General features: G+C 49.8%; 1 protein-coding gene across 3 annotated transcripts; it reads right to left on the reverse strand.

The window, feature by feature from the left end:
• Window positions 1-66: 66 nt before the first annotated feature.
• Window positions 67-26,990, reverse strand: SUPT6H (SPT6 homolog, histone chaperone and transcription elongation factor). Of its 3 annotated transcripts, none has more exons than XM_032130040.1 (37): window positions 26,907-26,990; window positions 21,517-21,648; window positions 20,906-21,058; window positions 20,675-20,745; window positions 19,948-20,143; window positions 19,181-19,265; window positions 18,512-18,785; window positions 17,236-17,337; window positions 16,868-16,981; window positions 16,299-16,388; window positions 15,701-15,843; window positions 15,303-15,454; window positions 14,705-14,803; window positions 14,413-14,542; window positions 14,161-14,311; window positions 13,621-13,775; window positions 12,904-13,099; window positions 12,556-12,695; window positions 12,360-12,477; window positions 12,187-12,263; window positions 11,923-12,058; window positions 11,396-11,533; window positions 10,919-11,086; window positions 10,107-10,234; window positions 8,883-9,090; window positions 8,289-8,436; window positions 7,903-8,045; window positions 7,007-7,147; window positions 5,728-5,923; window positions 5,358-5,596; window positions 5,013-5,126; window positions 4,776-4,900; window positions 4,222-4,334; window positions 3,745-3,822; window positions 3,490-3,656; window positions 2,133-2,320; window positions 67-1,990 (listed from the first exon to the last, which is right to left on the reverse strand). In XM_032130040.1, exons 2-37 carry the CDS (start codon window positions 21,623-21,625, stop codon window positions 1,804-1,806), a joined length of 5,172 nt encoding a protein of 1,723 aa, XP_031985931.1. In that variant the 5' UTR covers window positions 21,626-21,648; window positions 26,907-26,990; the 3' UTR covers window positions 67-1,803. The 3 variants fall into 3 exon arrangements, with proteins under 3 accessions (XP_031985931.1, XP_031985933.1, XP_031985934.1); XM_032130042.1 differs by lacking the exon at window positions 26,907-26,990 and adding an exon at window positions 26,748-26,854; XM_032130043.1 differs by lacking the exon at window positions 26,907-26,990 and adding an exon at window positions 25,491-25,515.
• Between the last annotated feature and the right edge of the window lie 5 nt (window positions 26,991-26,995).

Genomic DNA, 26,995 nt, shown 5'->3' on the forward strand with positions numbered 1-26,995 from the left:
CTCTGGGTGCAAAGCCCCTGTGGCAGCCACGGCATCCCGGCAGGAAGCATGGACAGACGCGGGGCATGCGGACAAGCTTCCCAAAAGTAGAACTTTTATTGACAGCAAGGGAAAACTAAAAACAAAGACAGCCAGAAAGGAGGCAACAACACACAACTAGCCCCCCCTTCCAGGTCCAACCAGTAAGGAGCTGCTCCCAGGCAAATTTCCCATAGTACAGTCTCACAAAATAAGAAAATAGCGCCAGGTTCATCCACCTGCAACCTCGGAGCTGTGGGCTCCAGTCCATGGTTCTCCCCCCCGGCCTGGGTGGCTTTGGGAAGAACAGGACCCTGTCAGCCCCCCAGCACTGCAGAGGGGATGGCATTAAAGCCAGGACCTGCATTTTTCTGTGCAAAGAGCTTTGCTTTGTCTCCCGGGTCGCTGCCATTCTTCGGGAGCATTTACATGCAAAGAAGACCTTTGTTTCCTAAGGTCTGCTGTTCCTGCTCATTTCCTAGCAAAGGAGGCTGACCAGGAGCACTGGGAAGGAACAAAGACTCTGCTTCCATAGAAAATCCCTACTAACAAAGCAGGAGAGGGGAAAGTGTGTGCAGCAGGAACTTTTCCTCTCAGAAATGTCTCTCCCGTCGCTGGCAATCCCTCAGGGACACCGCACTGAGCTCTTTCTGACACAAGTTACCCACTTTATCCGAGCCCTCCCAGCGCCTCTCCCTATCCAACACCACAGGGAGGTGCCCCGATGTCGGTGTGATGTCTCCATATGGTGTGTTATTCTTTAACAACAGAAATCGGCTTCTCTTCGGAACTTCCAGCACACAGAGGGCAACGCCAAGCAACAAAGGAAGAAGGAGCAGCGACTCCTGCCACGCAACTCTGCTCTGAGCAAATCCTAAGGGGGAAGAGGGCAGGGTGCAGGCAGAAAACCTCTGAGCTAGCATTCAGTAAAAACACTATTTATTCACCCCTCTTGGTTACAGCTGGGCAGGGGAAGCAGGTACAGAGGAGGAGGCCATGCACTCCAGGCTGCTCCATGGTGCTTTATCCCACGTGTCTGTCTCGGGGAAGCTGCCGTAGGCTGGCGCTTTATTTCGCAGTTTGATTTAAAAAAAAAAAAAAAATCAAAACTAAATAAATATTGTTCCAAAAGAAGCCAGAGGAGAGAGCAAGCCTTTGGTACAACAGCTGCATCTCCAGTAAGACCCCGAGCCGCTGTGCTGGACCGCTCCAGACACAGCTGGGGTTGGCACAGGCTCTGCTGAGCCTGTCACACATGAAAACATGGAGCAAACAACAACAGGAACTTTGTGAGGACTCTGGTTCGTTTGTCACGACCCCCACGACTTTGCTTTGTGGTCTTGGGACGAGGGGAAGTGACAGTCACAGGGGTTGGGAGAATCCAAAGGAAACAGGCTCACTCCAGGGCGATGCACTTTCAGCTCCGTTTGCTTCCCAGTCTTTGGGGTGAAAGCAGAGTGCTGTGCATGTACAAGGACAGGCTCCTTTGACCTCAAGTTTGCTTTGCTAAGTTTCCAAGGTGCCTCAAAACCAGAGCCTGGAATGCAGAGGCCGATGCAGTGTTCCTTTCTATGATATATTTTTCTTATATATAGTATATATTTTTAAACCAGCCCTGCCAAGTCTATTCTCTCGCTCAGGTGCACATCACCAAGAGTCATTTCCCACCATCCCACGACGTATAAAACAGGAGTTATGTGTCTAAGCGAAGGGAAGTCGCTTCCAATTGTTCCCTCTCCTTCCCCCTTCCTTGGAGAAGAGAGCAGAGGTGTCGGGTGTCAGGTCCTATCGATCCATCTCATCCAGGAGAGGCGTGGCGTCCCCGGCGATGGACATGGGCGTGCTCTCGATCATGGGGCTGGGAGACGGGCGAGGGGTCAACCTCTGCTTCTGTTTCCTCCGCTCAGCCTCCTTCTCCTGCAGCCACTGCTCGGCCATCTTGCCCCAGTCGATGGCAGCGTGGCTGTTGGTCCTGCAAGGACACGGGGACAAAGTGAGATGGGACAGGAGAACTTCCCTGCCCTCCCTCCCTCCCTCCCCACCATGCTGTTCCTACAAAAATCATGAAAAGCAACCGGGACAGGACATGGATACAAACACCCGGAGCTACTCACTTTGGCTGCTGCCTCTGCCTGGAGCTGGACGATGGCTGCGACTGTGCCTGAGACTGGGTGGACTGGGGTGTGGTGTTGGCCTGGAGCTGGTACTGGGGCGTGGTGATGGGCTGGCTGGGAGTAGTGTAGGAGTAGCTGGGGGTCATCAGAGGGGTGGCCACCGGCTGCTGTGCTGGAGTCGTGAAGACCTGCAGAGAACAGAGGCTGTCAGGGGACAGAGGGTGGACCCTGCTAGGCTGCGGGGGCTCTGCACTGCCCTGCTCGCCCAGGAGGGTGCCCACCCTCACTGTGTGCCCCCAGCCCTGCTGAGCACAGCACATTCAGCACAGCCTGCCCTCCTCGTTCACCCCAAGGGGAGATGCTCGAGCCAAGCAAAGGCAAGGGGCACAAGAGACACTTGGGGCAAGCCAGCAGCAATGACATCCTGCAGTGGGCACAAAGAACAGATAAATTCTTCCCCTGCAGGCTGCAGAGAAGGTGCAGCAGCTCCCAGGATGGCTCCCTCCCACATCCCAAGCCAGCTGGCTGCTTGTCCCATGGAGAGCTTAGCGTCTTTGCCTGCTGGTGTTCACCTCCCCTTTTTTTCAGATGTCTTGATGATTAACACATCTGGTTATCCCCAGATCCCTGCCTATCCCCAGCTCGGCATTTACTGTGCCAAACTTCCTGAAAGCCTCCCAAGGTGCTCTGAAGGAGGAGCACTCCTCCCTGCAAGCCTTGTCTTGCAGCATCTCCTCTTTGGGTACAACAGCTGGGTGTGTTCTTTGTAGCCAGGCTCCTCAGTCCTTCTGCAGCTGGAATTCGCCTTGGTGTCAAGCTGGGAGCTTGCAGAGTGGGCTGAGAGCAGGCACACATGCAGGAAGGCTTCAGCATGAGCCAAAACTGTCCAATTCCATCTTACTCCCTGCAAAGCCCCTGGGTGTTGGGTCAGGCTGAGGTGTTCCCCACCGGTGCAGCTCGGAGATTAGCGCTGAGCTGAAAAGCCCTGCAAACTCAGCGCATACTTTCCCAGCTAATCTCCTCCGCTGGCAGCTCACGTTGCCAATTCAGGGGCACAATCAGAAGGTTGTGTGCCCTCACCACTGGATCCCACCTCTCCACCCTGCCACATTCCTTAGGGGGGGGGGCCAGACCAGTTTGCTCCTTGCTCCAACTCCCCCCGGAGCAGGGCTGTGTTACGCGCCTCCTTTCTCCACTCACGCGAGGCAAGAGGAAACCTGGTTCAAGAATCCAGCCCGTGCAGCACCAGGGGGACAAAACCAGGATTTGGGGACCCCAGGCAATGAGGGATTCCTTACAGGCTCCCAGTGGTTTCTAGCAGCAGGGAGAAGCCAGTGGCAATTTAAGTGACACTTACGTGGTAGGCGCTGCTGCCGCCTCCGCTGCCTCCGTAGCCGTACTGGCTGGAGCCCCACTGTGCCGGGGTGGCATTTGGGTTCTGTCCCTGGCCTGTCACAGCAGCGATGGCACTGAACATCTGGGAGGTCATGTTCTGTGGCAGAGCGTTCACTGCACGTGTCAGGTCTGCAAGGGAGACACATTGCATTAGGAAAAGTGGAGCCTGGAGGAGCAGCTGACATCCCAATTCCAGCCGGGAATGGCCTGCACTGACCTGCCAGGTTGATGTTAGCTGGAGTAGCATTAATGGAGGCTGGAGTCCTGGTCCGACTGCTACTGCTGGGGGTAATACCTGTACAAAATACCAACCAAGAGCTAGATTAACTCTCCTGGAAGAGAGAAACCTGAAACTCGGGATTTGAAAAAATGGAGGGAACGCTGGTTCTGGCACGATGGTTTGCCACCAGGGAATGGTGTGTGCTGGGTTGTATGGTGGGGGAGACAAGGGAGAGGAAAGGGACTGGTCCATGTTTTGCTGCACAGCCCACTTGGCTGAAAGATTAACTCTCAGGAGAGCTCTCAGTGGGTCCATGGAACCAAACACTTGGAACGTTGCTTTGAAACTTCCCACATATAGAAAAATCCTAGGACACATTTTAGGGACAAAGACGACGGAACTGTCCTTTAATAACTGTCCCTGATGATGTGTGATAAACAAACAGCTGAGGCACTCAAGTTTTAGGCTGCTTACCTGGAACAGGGTCCTGATAATGATCCTTAAACCATCGGAAAAGTCCATTCACAGTAGGGAAGACTTGGCCCCGGTAGCGGAATCCCTCTGGTGTTACTGTCACATACTCTATCCTGGGAGGAGCAGGGAGACCACAACACATCACAGGCTGCTTCAGTCACTCACTGACAGGTGAACAGTCAGGACAGGCATGGACTAAAACCACAGCCAATGGCTGTACTGATAATGAACAGACAGATCTACCCAAGACACTTTTATCTTCAAACAGTTGCTCCAAAATACCCTGCCTTTCCATGAAAAATCCATCATTCCCTGCCTACAGTCCTGTGACACCCACAGCACAGTGGTAGCCAGATGGTTAAGAAACATGGGAGTCTCCTGGGTGAGATTTACTGCTAGAATTGGGTCCTCCACTGTCAGGAGGCCAAATCCTGGGAAAGAGGAGGTGTGATTTACAGGAATTCTGACAGAGCTGGAAGAAAAACTGGCAGCAGTCAGCTGAGGTTTGGTACTGGCAGTACTCAGTGCAGATGCTGGGCTTGCCACTCTCTTACCTTGGTTTGCCTCGAGGCTGATATCCCAAGAGGAATTTACCAGGTAGATCTTTACAGGCACTGATAAAGTATGGAATAAATGTTGGCTTCTCTTTCTTAGTCTTTATCAGCAGCTCTTCCAGCTTCTAATTAAAGAGAGAAAGAAGATAAATGCTCCAGGGGAGCCCACATTTTCAGCAACACACAGAGCCTATGGATATCTTCCTGAGGAGCTACCACATCCTGGGACAGTCTTACCTTCTTGTCTCCACCATTGCAGTCCTGGTAGTATTTGTGGTTCAACAGGTCTCTGGCAAAAGAAGCCATTGGCTGGACATAACGAGCAACAATTTCATCCAGGTCTTCAAACTCCTTTGAAGGAACACATTTAAAGAGGTATTTAGGGTGTATTTAGTCATACACTCTGCACAGCAAGGCTTGAGGAAAAAAACCAGAGACAAGTATTGTCTAAAGATCCAGAGAATGTGTTGGAAGTTACTCTCTAAGAGTGTAGAGTGTGAAAGCAGCTGCAAGGACAGAAAGGCTGTGTCAACCTGTCAGATAGGTCCTTCCCCTTCCCAGGCATGCTCTGCAAGGCTTTACCTCTGTGTTAATCCAGAGCATGGAGCCCAGGCTGAAGGCATTCTCCTTGCCCTCTTCTCGGACATCCACGTGCTGGTAAATGCCATCATTGACCTTCCAGGTGACAGTCAGATGGTTCTCCCCTTTGCTGCTGGGCCGAATAATCACATCCCCTTGGTCCATGGTCTCCATCATCTTCTCTGCTTGCTTGAAGCTGATGTTGTGGAATGATGGGTGAGCAATCACCCTCTTGATGTACGCTGGAGAACAAAGGGAACGTTCAGCCTTCTAGAGGAAGTGCTTTAATGCAACCGTATCTAATAGTGCTGATTGTCCTGAAGCAGCCTGGGAAGGCTGGAATTACAAGGGAGAGAGAAATTAAGAGACTCACTTGTCCTCTGCTGCTTTCTTTTCATGTCTTCTTCCTGTTTGTGATCCGCTGCTTCAGAGTCGAAGTCGTAGTAGGTGTCTTTGGGCAGTTTCCACTCATTGTTCTTGTCCATCAGGTCTGAGGTCCTGCAGGTCAGGTCTGCACTGAATTTCTCAATGTCAATCTTCATGATCCGGCAGTGGACGGTCATTCCCACCTGCAGAGGAGGTGCAGGCCAAAGTGAGCAGCAGGTTTGGCAGATATACCAGAATCCCTGTGCTACAGAACAATCCACGTGGGATCCCGCTGACACTGAGGAGGTACCAATCACCTCACCTCCTTCAGACTGATACAACCTTTAAAAGTGATCTTTCTGCATGAACTGAAAGTCAACCAATCCCAAAAATTATCAGAACCAAAGGAGATTAAAGGAAAAATGGGCAGTTCTCCAGCACATCTACTACCTATGATCCACACCACACAGGAAACTGCAAGTCTGGAGGGTGAGGACAATCACCTTTTCTATTTCAAGTACCTTTCACAATGGGAGCAGCAAAACTGAACTTCAAGATGTGCAAGAAGGCAGTTAAGTCTGTTCAGAAGCAGACACTCAAAGGACTGCTCTAATAAAACGTGAGACAGAAAATCCCCCCACAAAAACTGCAATGTCTTAGTTCAGTTGACCATGATGAAGTTAATCAATAACTCTTTAAAGAAATGCTGAGACCTCTGAGCTTACAGGATTACCATCACCTGCACAGGCTGTTGGGAACCCCAAAAGACAGCAAAGACGTTAAACCACTATTTTATTATGTGATAAAAAAAGTGTTATTCCATTCCTTTCAGAACCCCAATCCCTGTCCTGAGCAGGACCAGTAACTCTGATGACCTCCACAAATTAATGGAGAGGGAAGAAGAAGCTGTAAGAGGGAAAATGACCCTTGCCTGTCCAAAAGCAGTTCTGTGAACCCTTTAGAAAGCCAGAAACAAGAGGCAGCTCTGCATTAGAATGCCTTCTGGTCTCCTAAACCCAGACTTCAGCCAGACAACAATAAATCCTCCTGCAGCACAACGTGTTAACTGATTAACAGGGTCTCACCAGCTGCCAAGGGAGATTTGCACTGTGGGACAAGGACACTAACCAGAACCTGAACTTCCTGCTGATTTAAAGTCCTTACGTGAAAATAAGGTCAGAAAAGTAATTTAACAACAGTGTTATTAACCAAACTCTGAATCTTTGGTATTGGCTCCAGGTTCTTCCAGCTCATGCTGGGGGTGTGAAAATCCATTGTTTTCGTACCTTCACCCTTTCTTCTGGCCTCTTGACCACCTTGTCACTAAGAAATTTTGTTGGGATGAAGCCAGCAACACCATTATCCAGACGTGTCTTCACTCCAATGGCCTGACCCGGGCAGGAACCGCTGTCAAAATGGTTCCAAACCTTGAGCAAGGCAAAAGTAAATAAATCATTCAGCATGGAAACAAAATAGCCCCAGCAGTTCATATTCAAAACAAGTCCAAAAGCTGTGTCAGCGAAGTGGTGCAGCCAACAGAGACTTGTAGAAGGGCAGGGGACAGAGGACTGCAACAAATGCCACCCAGTAATGCAATCTTCCTCCTCCAGTTCTGCTCAGCTTATGGGACATTGCAACCAGGAAGGTCAGAACGTTTTTAGACCCTGAACACCAGCCTGCAGCCAGGGCTGGTCTCTAATGAACACTATAGGGGTTTAAAGTCAGGGATTACCCAGGCTGGAATTCAGTGTTTAGAAGGGACCTAAAGTACAGCTGCATTAAGCAGCAGGTGGTCCAGATAAGTTCTTAAAATTGAGAAGGTGGCACAGCCTTCTGTTCTCAGTGTCACAGGCAATTTCTCTGCGTAGAACACAATCCCAGACCACAAACAAGAATGCTTTATGTATCTGCAAAGAACTGCTCAGCTTAGCCCCAGGTCCATTTCACTCTAAAATCCATAATGTAGCCATAAAACATCTGTCAAATCTATACTGAAGCAATTAGTCAGAAGTGCAACAGATTTTATTTACAGCCAAAGGCCACATCAGAGCTCGGGATCCTGGGCCACTGTGGATGCAATCTTGGCTCTAATACCTTTTCTCCCAAGAACCCTACACAACACTCCAGCCTGCTGCTAGCAGGCTCCTGACAAAGGCAGGCCTGTCAGGAGAAGCAGCCCCACCTCACTGAGCTCTGGGAAGTTGTCCTGCTGGCAGAAAGGGCACTGCCAAAGGCCGGTTTCGTCGTTCCGTATCGCCTGGTCGTAGCTCTCTCCCTGTGGGCGCCTGTGGGCAATCCCAGTCACGTTGCAGATGATCATTTTACCTGTGGGGTGATGGGAGAGGGGAAGGAAAGACTGAAGAACTGCAGAGCTGGGCAGTTTCCTCTACCTAAGGTTGTTATTCATGCATGGAGGTTTTAGGAGACCACCCAGGTACCTGACAAGCTGCTTCACATTCCACCACAGCACTGTCCCAGCATCATGCTCACTAAGATCCCTCTGCCCACCTTCACACATCCTGTGTCAACTTAGGAGGACAGAAAGCAGGGATGTGGACAGGGATGTACCTATGTAAAATGTCTCTGGAGTTTCTTTGGTCAGCATATTGAAGACCTCCTCTGTATTGGGAGAACGGTACGGGGTTCTCAGGTCCTTGTATCTGCAGCTTAGCTCAGCTCGAATGTCATACAAAGTGATGTGCTTGTCACCGTAGCCCTGTGTGGGATTCAGGGGTTATAAAGGCATGAGAAGCAGGAAGAAGGTCAGTAGGGAACCCAGTGTCAGTTATGGAAGAACTCAAGGAACTTATCAAACAGCAAATTTAAAGAAGTGGAATGCAGCAGGTACCTACAAATGGTGAAACTCAGTCACAGGATGTTGAGGAGGTCAAAAGGACAAACATATTTAGAAAAAAATTAATGGAGAAGAGCTTAAATGGTCTAATTACTGTCTCCTGCCCCAAGTGTACTTTCTGCAAGCATTTACTACATGCCATTGTCAGACACTGACTGCTCATCACGGCTGTTTATACATTTTACAACAGCACAGCTAATGCCCAGCTCCTAAAAAGGATAAAGGGTCACCAGCTATAAAACATGAGAATGCCAGCTGGGCAGCAGAGCTTCTCCTCTGTTTTTCAGCACCAGGAATCCCCAATACACCTGTCTTTCCAGTTCTTCAGCAAAGGCATCAAGATCCAGGTCTTTCAGGCGCTCGGGGTTTTCCAGGATCTCCTCCAGAGCTCCTGCAGGATTTGCATCCTCAGCTGACTCATCATATTCCAGGGCATCCACTGCCATTTTCCTTGCCCATTCATAGGTTTCAGGATGGACCCTAGAGCCATCTAGGACTTCAATGTAGGAATCAGTGCTGAAACAAAACCAGTGCTCAGATCAGGGCTCTGAGGGTTCCAGCTCTTCCTGCAGCTCAATGATCAAGCACAGTGTCGAGCACCACCCCTGCCCTCCATGGAACAAAGAGCTCCAAAAAGGACACTATGAATTATTCATTGTTAAGCCAACAGGAGCCAAGGCAAGACCTGGCAAACTCCAGTCTGCAGCTCCAAAGATACAGCCAGGCATTTTGGATGCTGGGTGGATTTGATCCCTGTGTACTACAGCTGCTCTATAAGCACACAGCTCCTTGCAGTTTCTCTCCTCATACAAATTCAGTGTTGTCATCGAGCTGCTTGGATGGGCTACACTTTGCCCCTGGCGTCTCTGGGATTTGTATCCTTCAAGAATCAAGGGATCTAGCGGGGTTGGATCACTCAATGCAGGGATTCAGCCAGGTGTCCTTTCTCATATTGCTTTTCAAAGGCAAAAAACCCTGGAGAAAGCACCTTTCCAGTAAGTGACCCTTTGTGCAAAGCAGTCAGAGGTTCAGAAACAAGGTCACAGCTGTCCTCAAAACCCCTCTCGTGCAGTCACCAGTAACTTAATGCTCCACAAAAGTCCCAGTATTGCTACTGGTTTAAGAGGAAGGCAAATCGCTGAGTTATTTCTCAAGGTTGAAACTTTAGAAAAATAAAATACTGTCAGAAGGACCAGGCAGAAACTAAGCTGAAGTGCCCATGGGTTACTGACAACTGCATGACAACTATTTTAGGGAACAACTGGTTTTAGTTCAGTTCCTCTTGACCACAAAGGGTCTTTCACCCCAGAGTAAGCCATATAATTCATGTTCTGCAGCTCACACTGCTGCTGTGCAAGTGCAGCTGCCCTTAAGAATCAGATTAATAACCAGCAATACCTGAACTTGGCTAAAAGTCAGAGGGGCCACACAGAAACTCTGGGGAACACTGACTCAGGGAAGGTCACTGCTTCAGCCTGTCACTCACACTAACTCCATACCCCATAGGACATCAAAGACAACCCAATACCCACCTATCACCCAGTGATGCTGTGTCAATTTTGATGAAGCCAGCACAGTTGATGAACACTTTGGGTCCCATGTGACACATCGTAACCAGCTGGGTCCTGTTCTCCAGACGGGTGTTGTTTTGTTTTAAGATCTGCAGAGAAAGGCAAGAATATAAACCTTGAGAGAGACAAGAGCATAAACCCTGCTATTCAAACACAAGATTGCCCACAGAGGCTGTGGACTTCCTATCCCTGGAAGTTGTTCAAAGCCAGGCTGGATGGGGCTCTGAGTAACCTGCTTTAGTGGAAGGTATCCATGCCCATGGCCAAGGGTTGGAATTACATATTTAAGGTCCCTTCCAACCCAAACCATTGTGATTCTCTGGGAAAAAAGCTGACGATTCACACAGCACACTGCAGTGTTTAAAGCATCTGACACACGCCCATCACAACTCTTTAAGTTGTTGCTCCCTGCCAGTGCCTCAACACTGTGTGAAAGATGATGATTCCACATCATCACGGCTCCAACTCTCAGGAAAAGCGCTGGCTTTTTGCCTCGTGTTTTCTACACTGTGGAGGTGTCTTGACGCTCTGACAGCGCATCCATTCCTGTGGGTTTGGGAGCTGGCTGGGATTGACGGATCTGCTGAGATGTTTGGGTCTGTCAAGGACACAAGTCCACGTGTAGCTTCGGGGCGAGGCACAGCGAGGTAAAAACACACATCAACAGAGCTGTCAGCTGCACCTGGCACACGGGACCCTGAGTCACCTCCTGAGCACTCACACAGTCTTGGCGACGTGCTGTTTTTGTAGGCAGGGCCAAGAAGCCTCCTTACCTTCAGCAGGTGAGTGCCTTTGCGTGGTCCCAGGCCACACACGTACTGCAGCAAAGCCTGGCTGTGGGGGTGAGCAATGGCCCTGTTCACATCCACCCCCACCTCGTTCACACGGTTGATGAATTCGCAGTAGAGCGCGTTCAGCAGCTCCTCCTTCACCACGTGCTCCTGGCAGAGAGAAGAGGTGTTAGCCCTGGAAAAGATGGATCTGTGCAACCCTCTGCCATGAGCCAAACACAACACACTGGCTCCCAGGAGCTGTGTTGCACCACAGTTACCCCTGAGAACAGCCTAAAGGCTGATAAGGAAGAAGCAAAGGGAAAAAAAACAGAAAGAAAGGTGCTGTGTAGCCTGAATATGGCACAGAACAGGCAGAACTTGCACAAGTTTAACTTGGAAACCTTTTCTTTGAAAGCAAACCCTCACAGGCTGCTTTCTCTTGCGGAGAAGGATCTCCCTTGCCCAAGGAAAATTTACCTGCAGAGGGTGGAGTTTCAGGCAGAGAATATCCTCATCAGAGCTGCAGACCTGGGCGAACTCAACGAGGGGGTCCTGGATGCGGCGAGCGAGGGACACGGCCTGACGCAGCAGAGGGGGGTAATCCCGGAATTCATTCTGCAACAGGACACAGAATCAGGCAAAACCCTCGTGGCGTTTCCACACTTTGTACCACAAGCAGCAAAGACACATCAGACGGGGACTGGAGCAAAGAAGCACTTGGTACTCAGGGCAAAGAAAGCTGAGGTCAAAGGCTCCCACGAGCTCTTAATGCAATCAGTAATGGAACAATCTCACTCATTTCCAACTACATCAATATCCACTTTGTGCATCTGCTGGTGCTGATCTCTTCAGGGAAGCCTAAGATGTTTTGCCTTGATCCAAAGATCAGTATGTGACTGTCCAGATGGATCATACGAGACAGAGGATGATGTAAGGCCAGCACAACAAATGGAGGATGACACAGCACGAATGAGCAACAAACTAAGGGAGAGCTGGAAGTTCACCTCAGACTTCTTGCTGTTCATGTAGAGGATGGCCAGTTCATTGTCCACCAGCTCCACTCCGATTGAGGACAGCTGCTGCCCTTGGTCCAGCTCATGAACAATTCTCTTCACATCCTCCATCAGCATCTGAGCATCCCTAGGGAGAGACAGCCGAAGGGACTGAGGGGAGAGCACAGAGCTGGGTCCTGGAGACAGTAAAATGTAGACAGACACAAGGAAAGGATTGCAAAGAGACTGGGAAGTGAAAGGAACACAAAGACTGACCTGTTCTCGCCTGCAATTGTCACCACGTGAGGCTTCTTGTTCAGGAGGAATTTTTTCAAGGTTTCAATATCCTGGGCCTGGAAAGCAAAGTAGAAAATCAGAGTAGAAAAGCTAGAGGGTTTTTGTCCTGAGCTACCTACGTTCACCTCAGTGACAGCTGCACCAAGGCTCACCTTCTTTTCCCTCTCTTCCTCACGCCAGGCATTCCTTCTCTTCGTGAAATGTGGCAGTCGGAGGAAATCTGTCACCTCACCCTCGCCATTAACGAGGGCACAAAACACGGGGTGGTCCCTGTCAAAGAGAGATCACTCAGACATGGAGGACTGCTAAAGCTGGACATACATACAGAGGCCACTCCCTGCCTCCTACCTGGCTGATGAAAAAGCAATGCCCAGCACCCGGATCCCTTTCCCTTGGTTTTCATCCATGAAATCATCGTCTTCCTCCACTTGCTGATCTGGCCTGTACGCAGCAACCTTTAGCCAGTTGTACAGTTTGCGGCTGCAAGCCTGGGAGAGCAGAGAAAGGACAAAGAGGAGCGAGAAAATCCACTGCAAGGGCCTTGGCATAGCCCTTCTCTGGAGCTGAAGTCAAACCAGACTCAATCCCCGCCTCCTCCTCCTTCCCAAGAACCTGTGGATGACCTGTCAGCAGCTATCCCCAGAAACGTCAGCATTTGCAAGCCCAGCTCTGTCTCAAACCTGTGCCCCATCTCACCTTGAGGACGTACTCCTTGGCCTCCACCAACAGCTTGTTCTTTAACTCTTTGGCCATCTGCACGTAGAGGAACTGGTTGAGGGAGCGCTCGATGGCCATGGTGCGCTGCCGATTCCACTCCTGCACCTGGTGGCTGAACTCATCCCGGTAATAGAACTGCTTGATTTCCTCAAAGTATGTCTGGTCACTGCCATAACTGCAAGAAAGGACAAGAGGAGATACAGAAAGACTCCAAACACCTGCATGGACACCATCACTGGCAGGTTCCTGCACAGGGATGCAGTAGCAGCGCCTCAGATTCAGGTAGCTGCTTGAAAAAAATTAGGGAAGAGCCAACCCTCCCATCAAATGCTGCTTTAGCTGCAGAAGAGATACTGTAGACAGACCTCAGACACCCCAGCACACCCATATTGCACAGTGTGGCCACTCAGATGTGCAGGGAAGGGAACCAAGTTGGTTGGGAAACAAGCTCCATCTTCCACAAAAATCCCAAAGGTTTTAGAGTTTGCCTTCAAGTGAGGAAGACAGATGTCTGCTAAAGTTTTCAACAAGACAATAAAAGAATCTTGAAAGGCTGCTTGACTTTGAGGTGCAGGAAACTGACTGAGGCCATGACTTGCAGAAGTAGTTTGGGTTACAGAGGAGCTCTAAGAGCACAGCAGCACTGGATGAATGAGCTGTGCCATGTCAGGGATGGCACAGCCAGTGGGAACTCACCCCTCCACTCCTTTCATGTCAATGCTGATATCTATGGTGAGCAGTGCCTCGTCCTCTGCCAGGCTCATTTTCAGGAACTGGTCATCTCGCAGCTCCTTCACAGGCTTGTTCTTCATGTATTTAAAGGAATAGGCATAGTGGGCTTCATCAATATCCTGGGAAAGAGGAGAGACAGTCAGCATGCACACAGGGCATTCATGAAGAAAGACCCTTCTGTATGCCACAGCAGACAATGGTTTTTATTCAATACTCCCTCAGCCCTATGCCTGCCAGTCTACATTTCCTTCCCCAGCAGGATACAGTGGAATTGCTTCCCAGTCCCAGAGAAACAGAGACTGTTCCAATAATTGAAGGCAACATCTCATCTGGTAAAATGCTGAGACTAAAAATGCAGCATGCTGCTGAGCTGGGCTCTACAACCCAGCTCAGTGCTGCTCTGAGATTTATTCAGAGTTGCCACTGACACAGGAGAACAAGCATTTGTGTGCTATTTAGATCCTTCCCTGAATTCAGCCATGGAGTCAGAGCTCCCTTCCTTACCTTCTTCCCCTTTTTGGTTGGTGAAATGTTGATTTTAGCTCGTTCTTGGAAAGTCTGTCTCAGGACCTGTCTGACCAAGGGCTCCCTGGCAATCTGCAAAGCCACCATGTACCGAGCTCCTTCCAGCACAGCTTCTGGGCTTGGGAATTGACTACAAGCAAAAATGCAACGTGAAGGCTTAGAAAAATGTCCCCAGATCCCCTCACTTGCATTATATCCACAGTAACTCCACAGAGACCCCCACACACTGACCTACACACATAATCCTTGGCCAGCTCCAGGGGCTCTGCAGGGAACTGCTCTGTCTCGTGACGCTGGTAACTGTCTCGGAGATTCTCTCCAAACTGCTCAGGTGTCAGACCAAATTTCTTAGCCAGACCATCTGGTAAAAGAAAAAAAAAACCAAAAAAGCAATGAGGACAAGGGTATTGCAAGCCAATAGTGAGCAAAATTACCAGTCTTCCTTGCACAGGTAAGTCACAGCATCCAGCAGAGCACGTGGGCCAGGCCACTGCATGCTCAGCAGGACAGAGCAGAGCCTTACCCAGCCCAGCTGCCTGGCAGATGGTGTACATATCCCTTCGGGAAGCCTGCTTCAGCTCAGGCCCCTTCTGCTCATCATCCTCTGCATCCTCCCCTTCACCTGTAGGAAGGATACATTAGAAAGGCATCCAGACAGCTGGAGCATGTCAGAAGCACAATAAAGAGATAAAACACAACCTACACCGTGCAACAGAGCCCCTAAATCCCACAAAGGCATCTCAAAGGTCACAGTGGCCTTAAAATTATTCAGGGTTGGAAAAAGACCCTGGAAACACTATCTTCAGTGTCACTATGTTCAGTTTTAATAGGAGTATCTCTGGGTTGCACATTAAAACACAGATCAAGATGGCTGGCTCTTGCCTGCTGATCCCTGACACAAGAGGTGGCATTCATGTTCCATTGGAAAGCACCTTGTGTGGCAAACCCTAAACATTTTCAGAGGTGCCTGAAAGACCTGGGACTAACTTGAGACAGAAATGACCAGCAGAGATGCTCTGTGCATACACATGGGCTTTTCACCAAACCTTCATCCTGCTCTTTTGAACCAGGGTTTTCAAGCAGCCCACAAGGAGAAAACTATCAAACGTGGGGAGACAAACCTTCCTCCTCTTCACCATCCTCCCGGATACGCTTCTGCTTTTTGCGAGCAGCCTTGGCAGCGTTCTGCATCTTGGGGATGTCTCTGCCATAGTACAGCAGGAAGTGATTGTACACATCCTTCAGCTCATCCATGGACTGCACGTCCTTCAGCCTACAGAAAACCAGCACATTACACCCTGCCTGCAGCTGGGCCATGCTCAGAGCACTCAAGGAACCTGCTCTGACTCAGGTTAGGCAGCAGAGGAGCCCTTGGACTCATGTTGCAAAAGAATTTTAAGTATTTCTCATTACTGGCTTTGTTGGTGCTCTGCAGTAGCCAGAGTGCTTGTGCTGTTTGGGTAATTCAATGCACATTTTAAGTCATTTTAGGATGAATATAAAAGTCCTGGCACTCTACCTCTCCATGTCAGTAGTATCCAGGGCCCTTATTCCATCAGCCAAGGGCTTGTCTGGGTCAGCAGAGATTTGTTCATACTGGTAGGCCTGCATCTTCTCAAACAGTCGTGTCAGGTTCTGCTTGCGGATCTTCAGCTGGGTCCACTGACATGAGAACAAAAGAATTCCAGTGAAACACCCCATTGCAGTGTGTCACCTGTCTCCTCCCTTCCCAAACAGGGACTTCCAGCATTTTGGGATATTTGTCATATAAAAATAATCATTAAAATCTTCATCCACAGCCAAAGCCAAATGTGACATGTGGCAGGTGTCATCTCAAAGATATTAACAGAAAAAAAACAAAAAAAAAAAAGAAAAAACCAACAAGGTTTGGATCTGATAGTAGAGAAACAACCTGCACTGCACAAAAGGAACTCAGTGAAGGGGAAGGATTTTTTTGGAATACTATTTTGTCAGATATCCCTTTACCACCACGTGTCAGCAAACATGCAAAAAGACATGGGTAAAAAACCCAAACATGGCCAAAATGAACTCTGCTGAAAGTATCAGGTGGGAAGACAAAGATGGATGGGACAACCAGAAATGAAAATAATCCTCACCTTCTCATCCCACTGCCAGACCCTCCACAGGTCGTTGATGTGCAGCTCTGGCTCCACATACTCCTTTCTGTAGAAGGCGATGAACGGCACCTGGGTCAGAAATGAAACTCATCACCCCTGTGCAGGACACTGGGCTGTTCCTGGCAGCCAGGAGCCCAGACAGAGCTCCTGTTCCATGTGGGAGAACAAGCTAAGGAGGCAAGCTCTTACTCCACCAAAGAATACATCACAAAGGCCAAAAAACTTCTGCAACATCAGGCAACACCTCAGAGAACAGACTGGATGGACCAAGCAAGGCTCAAGAGAAATTCCCTCACCTCATTCAGCCTCAATTTGTCCAGAATTAGGGAAATACAATGACAGCAGCTCTGTCAAACAGGCCTTAAAAACCTGCATTGCCACAGCTCACATAGGACGAGTTGCAGTTCCCGAAGGAGCATCACTTTGTCACAGGAGAGGCAACCAGGGATCTCAGCCCTTTCTATGTGCCCTAAATGTTTCCAGCAGCCCTGCTAATCCTGTCAGGATAAGGAGACAGACCTTGGTAATGAAGAAAAGTTGCAGATTACCTCAAAATGCTGATTTCTCATGAAATTCAGGGCTTCTTTAATCTTCTGGATGGTGCTGGGCCCCTTGCGGCTGAAGCTGCTGGCTTGTCCACGGTCAAGGTAGTCAGAACTCTCCTAAAAAGGAGAAACACATGGTGTTCACTCTGTTCCTGAGCTGACCCCCTAAAAGAGCAGCCCCAAGTTAAGGCTGAGAAACTGTGGTTCTTTCAACTTCTTTGTGTTCCTTTTTGTCCTGTTTCATGGATGCAAAAAGGAAGACACACATGTTAAATGACCTGCTCAAAACCAGAAATGAAGGTGGTACTGGGCACCACATTCCTATCAGCAGGGAATGTGCCTGGGAACAAATCCCAAGCACAGTCCTTTACCTGCAAGGAGATGGTGGGCGTTGCAAATGCATTCCTGTAAATCCAGTCAGCTTCTTCCTCCAGCTCATCATCTTCAGCACTCTTCACCGGGATGGATCTCAGCTGGGAAGAGACAACAGCATGAGCAGAGGCACGTGCAGCACCAGGGCTTGCACTGCCACGTTTCCAAGAAGCCTGGAAATCATTGGTTTGAGCTGCAGGTTACCTCTGGGGACCCCCCACCTACGGGGTGCCAAGGATATCACTTCAATGTCTGCACTTCTGAGCACACAGGAAACTGCATCAGCTTTACACTAGATAAAGGCAGCTACAATCCTGTCAAAGGCTTGTGGAAAGGCCTGCAATGGTGCAAAGTCTGCTGTGAAAATCAAGGGAGGATATCTCCACTTCCCGCCAGACTCCCAAATTTTCTGCAGTTACATCCTCTGTTCCAATCTATCTGTGCCCTGCTACCACTTTTCTTGCTGCAGCCACAGAGTAACAGAACATAAAGCAGCTCCAAAGCCTCTCTGGGCACTCAGTCTCAGCCACTTCTCTTTCAGAGGTGCTGCTCTAATCACCACTGACATCCATGAAGATGACAAATGTGCGAACAGGCCACCTACAGCCAGAAGACATTACAGACAGCATTCCCTCCCTTCTTTGGCACAGACTGGATTGGGAAAAAAGGTCCTTTGGAAAACCGAGAAGGGCAACAAACCTCTGCACAGAGTTATACTAACATACACTAATACACTAAAGGGAGATGGATTATTCAGTGAAAATCTGAATACAGGGTAAAATTAAGACAAAAATATGAGACACCAGAGGGATTCCTCACAGCACAAATAGCACTTTGTATGGAGAGCAGTGTAAGTCCCATCACTCTGAGTGAAGTGGGTTACAGCAGTTATGTGTTGGCTGGCACATAGGTAGGCTAGAAACCTTCCCAAGCCTTCTCTGGCACTGCATCCTGCTCTCCATATGTCCAGCTCAAGGGATTCCTACCATCATCCAGCACAAAGCCACCTCAGCAGAGCCCAAACCCTGCACTTCAGCAGTGCAACACTGGCACCCAGTGGCCACAGGGAAGCTGTGACTGAAGCTAAACCCAGACTCACACAGGTCCAACAGCTCCGAAGTCACTGATACGCCTGAACGCAGTTTTAGCCTGTACATTTGACAGGTAGGATCGTCCAAGAAGGAAAAAGAGATTCCAAAATCCAGCCAGCCTGCATGTCCCAGGCCTGGGAGCCAAAATGCTTTCTGCCTGCAGAGCTGCAGTCCCTTCCCTCACCTGGAACCTCTCAGGCATGTCTGTCATGCGGATCTCGTTGTCCTGGTCTGTGAGGTGGCTGCTCTCCAGCTCACTGGGCTCGTACATCTCGAAGATGCTGCGGCGACTGACGCGCTTCTTGGTCGTCTTTTTGGGCCGCACACGGGTCTCCCCTTCGGTTTCCTCATCCTCATATTCATACTCCTCCTCCATCTCCTCATCGTACTCGTTGTACTTCTCAAATTCATCGTAGTCAAAGTCCACACCAAAGATTTCCTGGGCTTCCTGCAAAGCACTGGAAGGCAAAAAAACCCCTGTTGTTCAGCCCCACAGTGTGGTTCACAGAACATCTTTACAGCCACACAGAGAAGGCCAGGGGTGCCCAAATCTAAGCTTCAGTTTCCCACCCAGGCTAAAAAATCATGGACAGGTACAAACTGAGCTTTACTGCAAATATTTCTCTTAAGGGCCTGGTTTTGGTATCCCTTTAAAAAAATCCAGGGGAAAAAAGAAGGAGTCACACATTTGAGAAATCACACACTAAAAGCTCTATGTCTAAATTTACCAGGTTTCTTCTGGGAAAAAGACCAGCAGAATCCAACCACAAGCTGAATCACTCTGCAGTTGCAAGAACCGAGTGAGCTGAGCAGTATTTTCAAGGCTCCGGGCCAACTTCCAATCAATACTTACGCGTCTGTGTATCCTGGAAGCTTCTTTCTCCATTTTGGCTTCTTCAGAGGTTGTCCATCATCATCCACAATGAAGTCATCAATGTCTGGACATTGAGAAGCAATTCAGTGGTCAGGGAACTTGGATATAGAACTGGTACCTCTGACAAAGCTCAGCCAGTGCAACTGTGAGCCTCCACCACAGACTTAGGCTGCTGCTGGCTGTCAGTCTGCCCAGCTCCCCACAGCATCTCCTACACCAATCTCACACAGTCCAGGAGCCTGAACCACAGTAACAAGCTGGAACAAACTTCCAGACACAGGCAAAGCCATTTGGCAATTAGTTGCAGCTCAGTGCACTGAAAATACAGTCAGGAAAGGCCTGGCTGCTTTGGACAGTGGAAAGAATTCTTGAAACGTTTTTGGTATGGTAATAGCAGCAGTGACAGGCTGATGCTGAAGGGGTAGGGCAGGCATGCACTGTGCTATGAGGTACTAAACAGTGCCTTGCGTGCCTTCCTCTGAAGCATTTTCATTTTTGAGGCAGCTTAGGGGAGGTGTTCAAGACCTCAGCACACAAAACGTGCTCCTGCACGAAGTGGTTCAGACAAACGAAACCTGTCACTCAGAAATGTTTAATTCTAAGAATTGTACTAATCAGACCAACAAGAGCTTTGCCACGACAAGGTCACAGCTTTTGGACACTGCTAGCTCACAGAAAGTCTGAACTTTGTTCCTGTGCTTTAATCCTAGGACAAACTTTGGATGTAACTGAGCACCCACACTCACCAGATTCATCTTCCTCCTCCTCCTCCTCCTCTTCCTGTGCAGCAACAGGAGCTTCCACAGCTTCCCCTCCTTCCTCGCCTTCACCATCTTGAAAGATTTCTTCAGCAATGGCTTCCTTCTCATGCTCTTCCTTTCCATAATCTTCTGCTTCATCGTCCTCATCATCAGACATTTTTCGCACACGCCTGAATTTTTGCTGCAAGAAAAATGTCCTGCTAGTGCTCACAATTCCTGGCTCAGCACTGCACTTCCTCTGCAGGCACCTGAGAGGGAGCAGGATGGAGCCCAGCACGTCACAGGCACACAGGGCAGAAGAGCCACCCCCTCAGGAGGTGTGCCTGTGCCACTTGTGTGCTGTCACCACCAGTGCTGGCCTGGCTGACGTGACTCTAATGTTACAGAAAGAGCTTTAGAGTCTGTAACAGCCTGTGCTGACCTTGAGGTTAGCACCACACAGGAATGGAAGACGAGACTGTCCTGAAGAGGTGGAAAGGGAGGAGCACAACAGACTTTGGGAACCAGAAAAAAGTGCTTTGCAAACTCCAGGCAGCCAGGTCCCAGTTGCTTGGGCAAGGAGAGATTCTGCTTCCTTCAAGCTCTCAGCTCTCCCTTTCCCAGAGGGCAGGAGCTAATGGGAGGCACTGTCTGCTCACGCCAGGCTGGAGCCCACCCTCCTCTGTGCTAAAACACACCACGCCATTAACTGCAGCATGGGAACACAACTCACTCTTTTGACTTTAACGCCCAAGTTTTCTTCAATGAGGTCGAAGTCATCATCCTCCAGGCGGTCATCAAAAGCTGAAGAAGAGAGCAGAGATCAGTTACACTCTCCCTTTACTAATCTGGGAATGCACTAAGCCCAAAAGGGCACAGCTTACCCAGCTCATGCAGACACCCAGGGCAGAGGATGCTCTCTGCCAGCATTACACCTACTAGTAACAATCATCACAAAACTTACTGCGCTTTCTCTTTTTGTGCCCAACATCATCCTCTGAGTCTCCAGAGTCACTGGCTTCCTCCTCCTCTTCCTCATCGTCATCGTCGTTAATGAATCCTTTCAGGTTCCCCTGCTCATCCTGATCATCGAGGTTCAGCTCCTCCTCTTCCTCATCTGGGATGGAGAGCAGCACGTGTTAGACACTTACTGCTTATCCACTGAGACCTGGCTCTGTGCAAGCAGCATCTTCCTCCACACCATCCACACAGAGTTTTAACTGAACACTTTTACTGACACGGAACCCAGCCAGCTGCTCCTGCCAGATCCCCACTTCTTGTCTCGTGCTCTCTCTGCAGAGGGAACAGGTGGAGTGGTCACACTGGAAGAATTCTTCGGCTTTTACCATTTACTACCAAACTGTGTGACTGCAAGTCCCATGGGGGTGAAGTAGCATATATTTTATTGCCAATTACAAAAACCTCTTGGAGCACTTGGAAGAAAGGAAGCATTCAAACAGCTGAGATTATTGACTACAGATGGCCCTGCTATTATAGCCCAGTTATTGCTCCATCTGCAGAGTCACAGGATGCAGAACAGAACAGCAACAAACACAGACAATTCAGCAAACTCACCATCCTCATCTTCCTCTACAAACTTCTTGGTCACTCTGGGTACAACCTCCCCATCCTGGTTGTACTCCTCCTCCGACTCCTCTGCTTCACTCTCCACGAAGTCAGACATGGCTGCAGCCTCTCACACAGCAGCTGGGGAAAGAGGAAACATCCCTGGCATCGGCTGAGCAAGCAGAACGCCAGCACTTCCCCCTTCAGGTTTTGGAGAGAAGGCAGCTAAAGCAAGAAGCATTTCAAATTAGCTACAGAGGCCCTGAATTACCCAGTGTCCACCTTGCCTGGACATCCCTGTCACCAGAGATTAGGCAGGAGAAAGCAGCAGCCAAGAGCTGCCAGCTCCTGCCAACCCGTGTCTGGGTGAGGAGGGCAGGAGCTGCCACAGCAACACTCGCGGCTCCTGCAGCTGAAACGCGCACGCAGCCAGAGCCTTCATCCCATCCACACCCTCCCACGTGCTGGGAAGGCTCCCACTGATGCTGCACCATGTCAGGCACACGGCCCAACTAATTAGGATCTTAATACGATTAATCCTGGCTCAGTTGATGAAGCCAGAGTGACCCTGAAAAGGGCCTCAACTGAGCTGCGATCGCCAGCTGTGAGTGAGACTCTGCAGAGCCCATGGAGCAAACTGGAGAGAGGTCTGGGGGTCCTGGGTTGGGGCTGGGGGTTTGGGGCTACCCACAAGCCAGAGCCAGGATATCCCATGCCAGGGGCCTCAATCCAGCGCTGAGGAAGCAACAAGAAAACTACAAAACCAGCGCATTTTCTATATCCAGAACCTTTTGTTTGATGCTTTTCCCAACTGGGGTTTCTGGAAACAATATAAATCAAGCTTGGCACAAAGGAAAGTGTTTGCCAAGTTCTGTTTCTCTGAGCCTTCCACTTCTGCTGGTTACAAACTCATTGATATTTTTGAAATTTTCAAAGGAAGTTTTTAAATCTCTTTTTTACGTATATCAAAACAACTGAAGCTTGCAAGACTCAGCTATGAGGAAAACCAAATCAACTCCTCAAACGGCTGTGAGGATGAAAATGCCAGCCCAGGAAGAAGTACATGCCTTTGGGAAGGTACAAAAAGCAGCTCAGAGGTGTCAGATCTAAAGCAAAAACCTCCATGTTAAATTACATCTGACGTAATTCAACACACAAACACGCAAAAACAACAGAGGAAAAAAAAGATGAGAAAAGAATTCTGTATGGCAGGGAATGATACCTAAACAAACACGCTTCAAAATATTCCCATAATCATTTCCCCACTGCAAACAACCCGCTGAAGGAAATCAGTCCCATATGGGACAACCTAATCAAGGCTTTGCCATGACACTTCTCTTGTGCAGGATTTCTTGTTCTGCCCTGAGATCCACACATCTGCTGCACAAACACAACAACTTGGGAGAAAAACAGGGACTTAGTGCTCAGTTAGAGTTAAAAGGTGCAAGGCTGATCTTGGATGATCTTTTAAGTCTTAAAATATGAGCAGCTCTGAAGGAACGTGTCATCCGTATCTCATTAAAGAAAACCCACAACAAAGATGAGGGAAAGACCTCTGCCAGATTTCAGACATGAGTGGAGAGCAGCTCATACTCCTTGGCTGCAGAATACATGGCTGTGGCCAACGCAGGATGCTCCAGACAGGCAGAAATCACAGCAGGCCAAGGCTACTGCTCTGCATCCAGACAGGACGTGGCTGCTCTGGTTCAGTGCGGGATCCCTATCCTCAAGAGGACACTTTAGAAGTCACACACTTGTATTTAAGCATCCCTCTCAGAAACAATGCCTCAGAGGGCAGCACTGATGCCAGTTAAATGTGTGTTCCTGATGCAAATGCCACTGATGAATCGTGTGACTACACACAGTAGAGCAACAGCGATTCCGTTTACCTGCCTGTGTATGAATATTCTGCCAACTTCACACTTCCTCACCAATCTCCTGCTACAGGTATTCACCAGGGTGCATTAACATACACAAACCTGCAGGCTGAGTGGCTTTCCCTAGAGCATTTCCAAGTCCAATAACCTCGTTTTTCTCCTGCCCATGATCAATACACAAACTCATCTCATCAAAGCACCACATCCAATTTCACCATTCTCTGCCAGTGAAGTGTTCAGCCCACGATTCCAACTTTCTTCCTCATCACTTGTTCTAAAATTTCCTGGCAATTTCACTCCATGTCAACTCAAATTTGTCTGGACACAGCGAACAAATGGGATTTGAGAAAGCCATCTTATTTAAATGATCCAGCCAAGCAGGTTCCACACAAGCCAACCACCCACAAACCCAGGTGCTTTCAGCTACAGAGAAATTCATCTCAGGACAGCAGGGATGTCGCTTGGCATGGAAAACAGAAGCAAGATGTTGAAGCAGACATGGATTAAAGGTGCCTCTCCCATCCTCTGTGCCAGGGAGGCCTTAATTTGAAACAGAACAAGCCAGGGAAGTGAGCAGAGGTGCACAGACAGAACTTGGTGTGGTCACACAGGGAGAGACCTGAGGAGGTTTAAAGACTCTGGACCAAGGAGTGTTGGGCCAGCCCAGCTGTTTTGATCAGGAGTGTCTGCACTTTGCTCAGCTCAAGGGCACAGTGGCACTGATCCAGAGTCCACAAGCTCCTTTTAACTGGGACCGTTGAGTTCTGATCAGGTCAGGACCAGGATGGACATCGGCCGCAGGCTCCGTGAGGTGAGGCAGGGCCCTTAGGACCAGTGCTGCTTTGTGAGAACCTAAGGATTTCAGAAATCATTCACACATCCAGATATCTGCTGGCTACTCAGGACATTGGGAACTGCAGAGTCCCTCACGAGCTTCACAGACTGAGCAGGTGTGGAGTGAGAGAAAGCAGAAACATCCAATACTCTCCCAGCTACAAGGATGCCACCTAAGGCAGGAGACTTCAGTGGTGCTCACAGAATAACCAAGCAGTGTCCTCAGAGCAAGAAATATTTATTATTCAGCAACCAACCTCAGGACAGCAGTGTGAATACACAAACCAGCAAAGCCAAGTGCTCACCTCGGCTTTAGGACATCATGGGTGCAGCAAAGACCGTCCTTTGTGGAAGAAATGACATCAATCCCACATTAATACTGGTTCTGTGGGGTTTTTTGTGGTGGGGGGAGAAAGGGCTTGGGCAGGGATGGTTCTAACCTCTGGCACTTCATGGTTCAACTCACAGCCCATTTAGGATCACACAGATCCATGGAACCACACTGCCAAAGTCACCACTGAACATCTCGCTCAGTTCTCATGGCCACACTTCAAAGAGCCAAACTGCAGAGGATTCAGAAAGCTCTGTGACAATAAGAGAGCTGGGGAACTCAACTCAAAATGCAGAGCCTCAGGAACCCAAATCTATTAATTTTGTCAATTAAATGCTCATGAAATTAATTTTAGCACAGTCCAAGTGCATCCACAGGAGTTCAAGACTGACAACAAATGTCTGACTAGGAAAAACCCAAATGAACTGCAAAGATAATGCCACTGTTTCACCCCCTGAAGCTCCCAGTGAAATCAGTATCAGTTTTCTTAAAATAAAAAAAAAAACAAAACCAAGCCATAGTTGAGTTGGAACGTGTGGATTTAACACTAATAACTAAGTAAGGATCTTAAGGCTGCGTTCCACCACAGAACTCAGACAAAATCATCTTGGCATCTTTTAATTTGAAGCTTAAGAGCCTAACAAAAACATCCCTGTGAAGCACTGCAAGGCACTCACACCATGAGGAACCACCCTCACAGGCACCCCCTCAATGCTGAGCTCTTCCTCAGAGGCACTCTGGTATCCACATGGACTTCTGATGACAGCCCTGACATCGGCAATACATAACTTCATATTTAGCTTTTAAAGCTGTTTTACAGATTTCTGAAGTTGGCATCTAAACCGGACACTCCCACCCCTGCTTGGTGGAACACAGGGGGAAGTGATGACTGGGGACAAGGAAAGTCCAGGCAGCCACCAGAGCTCAGGAACTTCCCATACCTGCTTTGTTGGTTTTAATGCTCCCATCGGTCCCACCGCCCCCGATGCTATCAGGTGGCAGCACGTCCTGTGGCAGGGTGACACATTTAATAGCATGTTGTGTGAAAAAGCACATCCGCCTGTTTATTTTAGCCCTGCTGCATCATAATTTCCGGTCAGAAACAGAAAACTGATGCTCCCTCCTCGCTTTCTCTGACCTGCCCATGACTTCACGCACCTGGATCGTATCTCCTGTCAGCAAGCTTCTCCCCTAAGGTGAGGGCATGAGGGCTTTGATTACCCAAAAACCTGCTCTGCTCCTGCCTCTGCCTCTTCCAGCGCTCCCCTTTTGGGATGGTCTAACCAGAGTTGCCAGGGCACAAACTGCCAACCACTTACTCAGCAGCATGACAATGTTTTCTATTTCATTCTCTCCTCCTTTAAAGTAATTTCAAAATATCCCTCTCAGGCTACAACGGGGTGTTGAAGTTGTTTTAAAAGAAGCAATTGCTCAGACACCTACTGCTCTTCCCTGAATTACAAGAGCTGATGTAGGGCCAGTTTTGTGGTGTTTGTTATCTTCCTTACACCTTCTGCCATATCTCATTTACCACACCACCACTCCCACCTGGTGTTATCTGGTCTCTGCAACTCCCCACAGTTTAGTTATCCTAAATAATTTAGGAGTAACCTTCCTTCTCCACATCATCGTATTCCGGAAAAAAAAAAAGAGCACAGGAGATGACTGTGAAACTCCACAACAACCTCACTCCCCCGTGACCACCAATCGTTTGCCACCTTTTAGTCATTTATTAAACCCAAAAGGGCTTTTCCTAGGCCCTTGGCTTTTCAGGGAGAACATCGCCAGAAGTTTGGAAAGCCCAACGCAGTGGCCTGGGAATCACACTTGCGGAGCGGAGATCCGGGAATCACACCGGCATTGTGGGGGGGGTCCAGGACCACCAGCGTGGTGAGAAACGAAGGTCAGACCCTTTCCCCCTCTCCAAGAAAGGCATCCCGATGCTCCGCCACGCCATCACCGCTTCCCACCGTGCCAGCGCTACCCCGCGGCCGCGGCGGGCGGGGGCTGCGGCACCTCCCGGCCCCGGGGGAGCCGCCCCCGACTCCGGCCACCGCCTCGCCTCCCCGGCCCTGCCCGCCGCCCCGGGAGGCTCCTGCTGCCGCCAGCCCCACCCACGGCCACCACCGGGGCCGCACCGGGGCGGCCGCCGCCGCTTCACCCCCGCACCGGGGCCCGCGGCGCAGCCCGACACCAACCTCGGGGACGTCCCTGCCGCCTTCACCGGGGCTCGGAGCCGCCGCGGCACCGGTCGGGGACTGACGCCCGGGCCGGGACAAACGCGGGTGCGCCCTTCCCCCGGTAAAAGACCCCCGTTCCCCGCCACCGCCGCCCCGCCAGGCCCGGCGCGGCCTTACCCGAGGGGCCGAGGGAAAATGGAGGCGGCGGCGGCGGCGAGCGCGGGGGGCGGAGCGGGCGAGCGGCGACCTCCCGGCGGGCGGAGCGG

The sequence above is a fragment of the Corvus moneduloides genome, chromosome 20, assembly GCF_009650955.1.
Source record: "Corvus moneduloides isolate bCorMon1 chromosome 20, bCorMon1.pri, whole genome shotgun sequence".
NCBI lineage: Eukaryota > Metazoa > Chordata > Aves > Passeriformes > Corvidae > Corvus > Corvus moneduloides.

What these genes read in the sequence shown, in the direction of transcription:
- SUPT6H (XM_032130040.1), bottom strand. Translation starts at nt 21,625, where the DNA reads ATGTCTGACTTCGTGGAGAGTGAAGCAGAGGAGTCGGAGGAGGAGTAC. An exon ending in TGAAACTCCACCCTCTGCAG is followed by an intron (nt 11,087 to 11,395) that starts GTAAATTTTCCT and finishes TCTCTCTGCCAG; the next exon opens with GAGCACGTGGTGAAGGAGGA. An exon ending in GGCCAGAAGAAAGGGTGAAG is followed by an intron (nt 5,924 to 7,006) that starts GTACGAAAACAA and finishes CCTCCTCTGCAG; the next exon opens with GTGGGAATGACCGTCCACTG.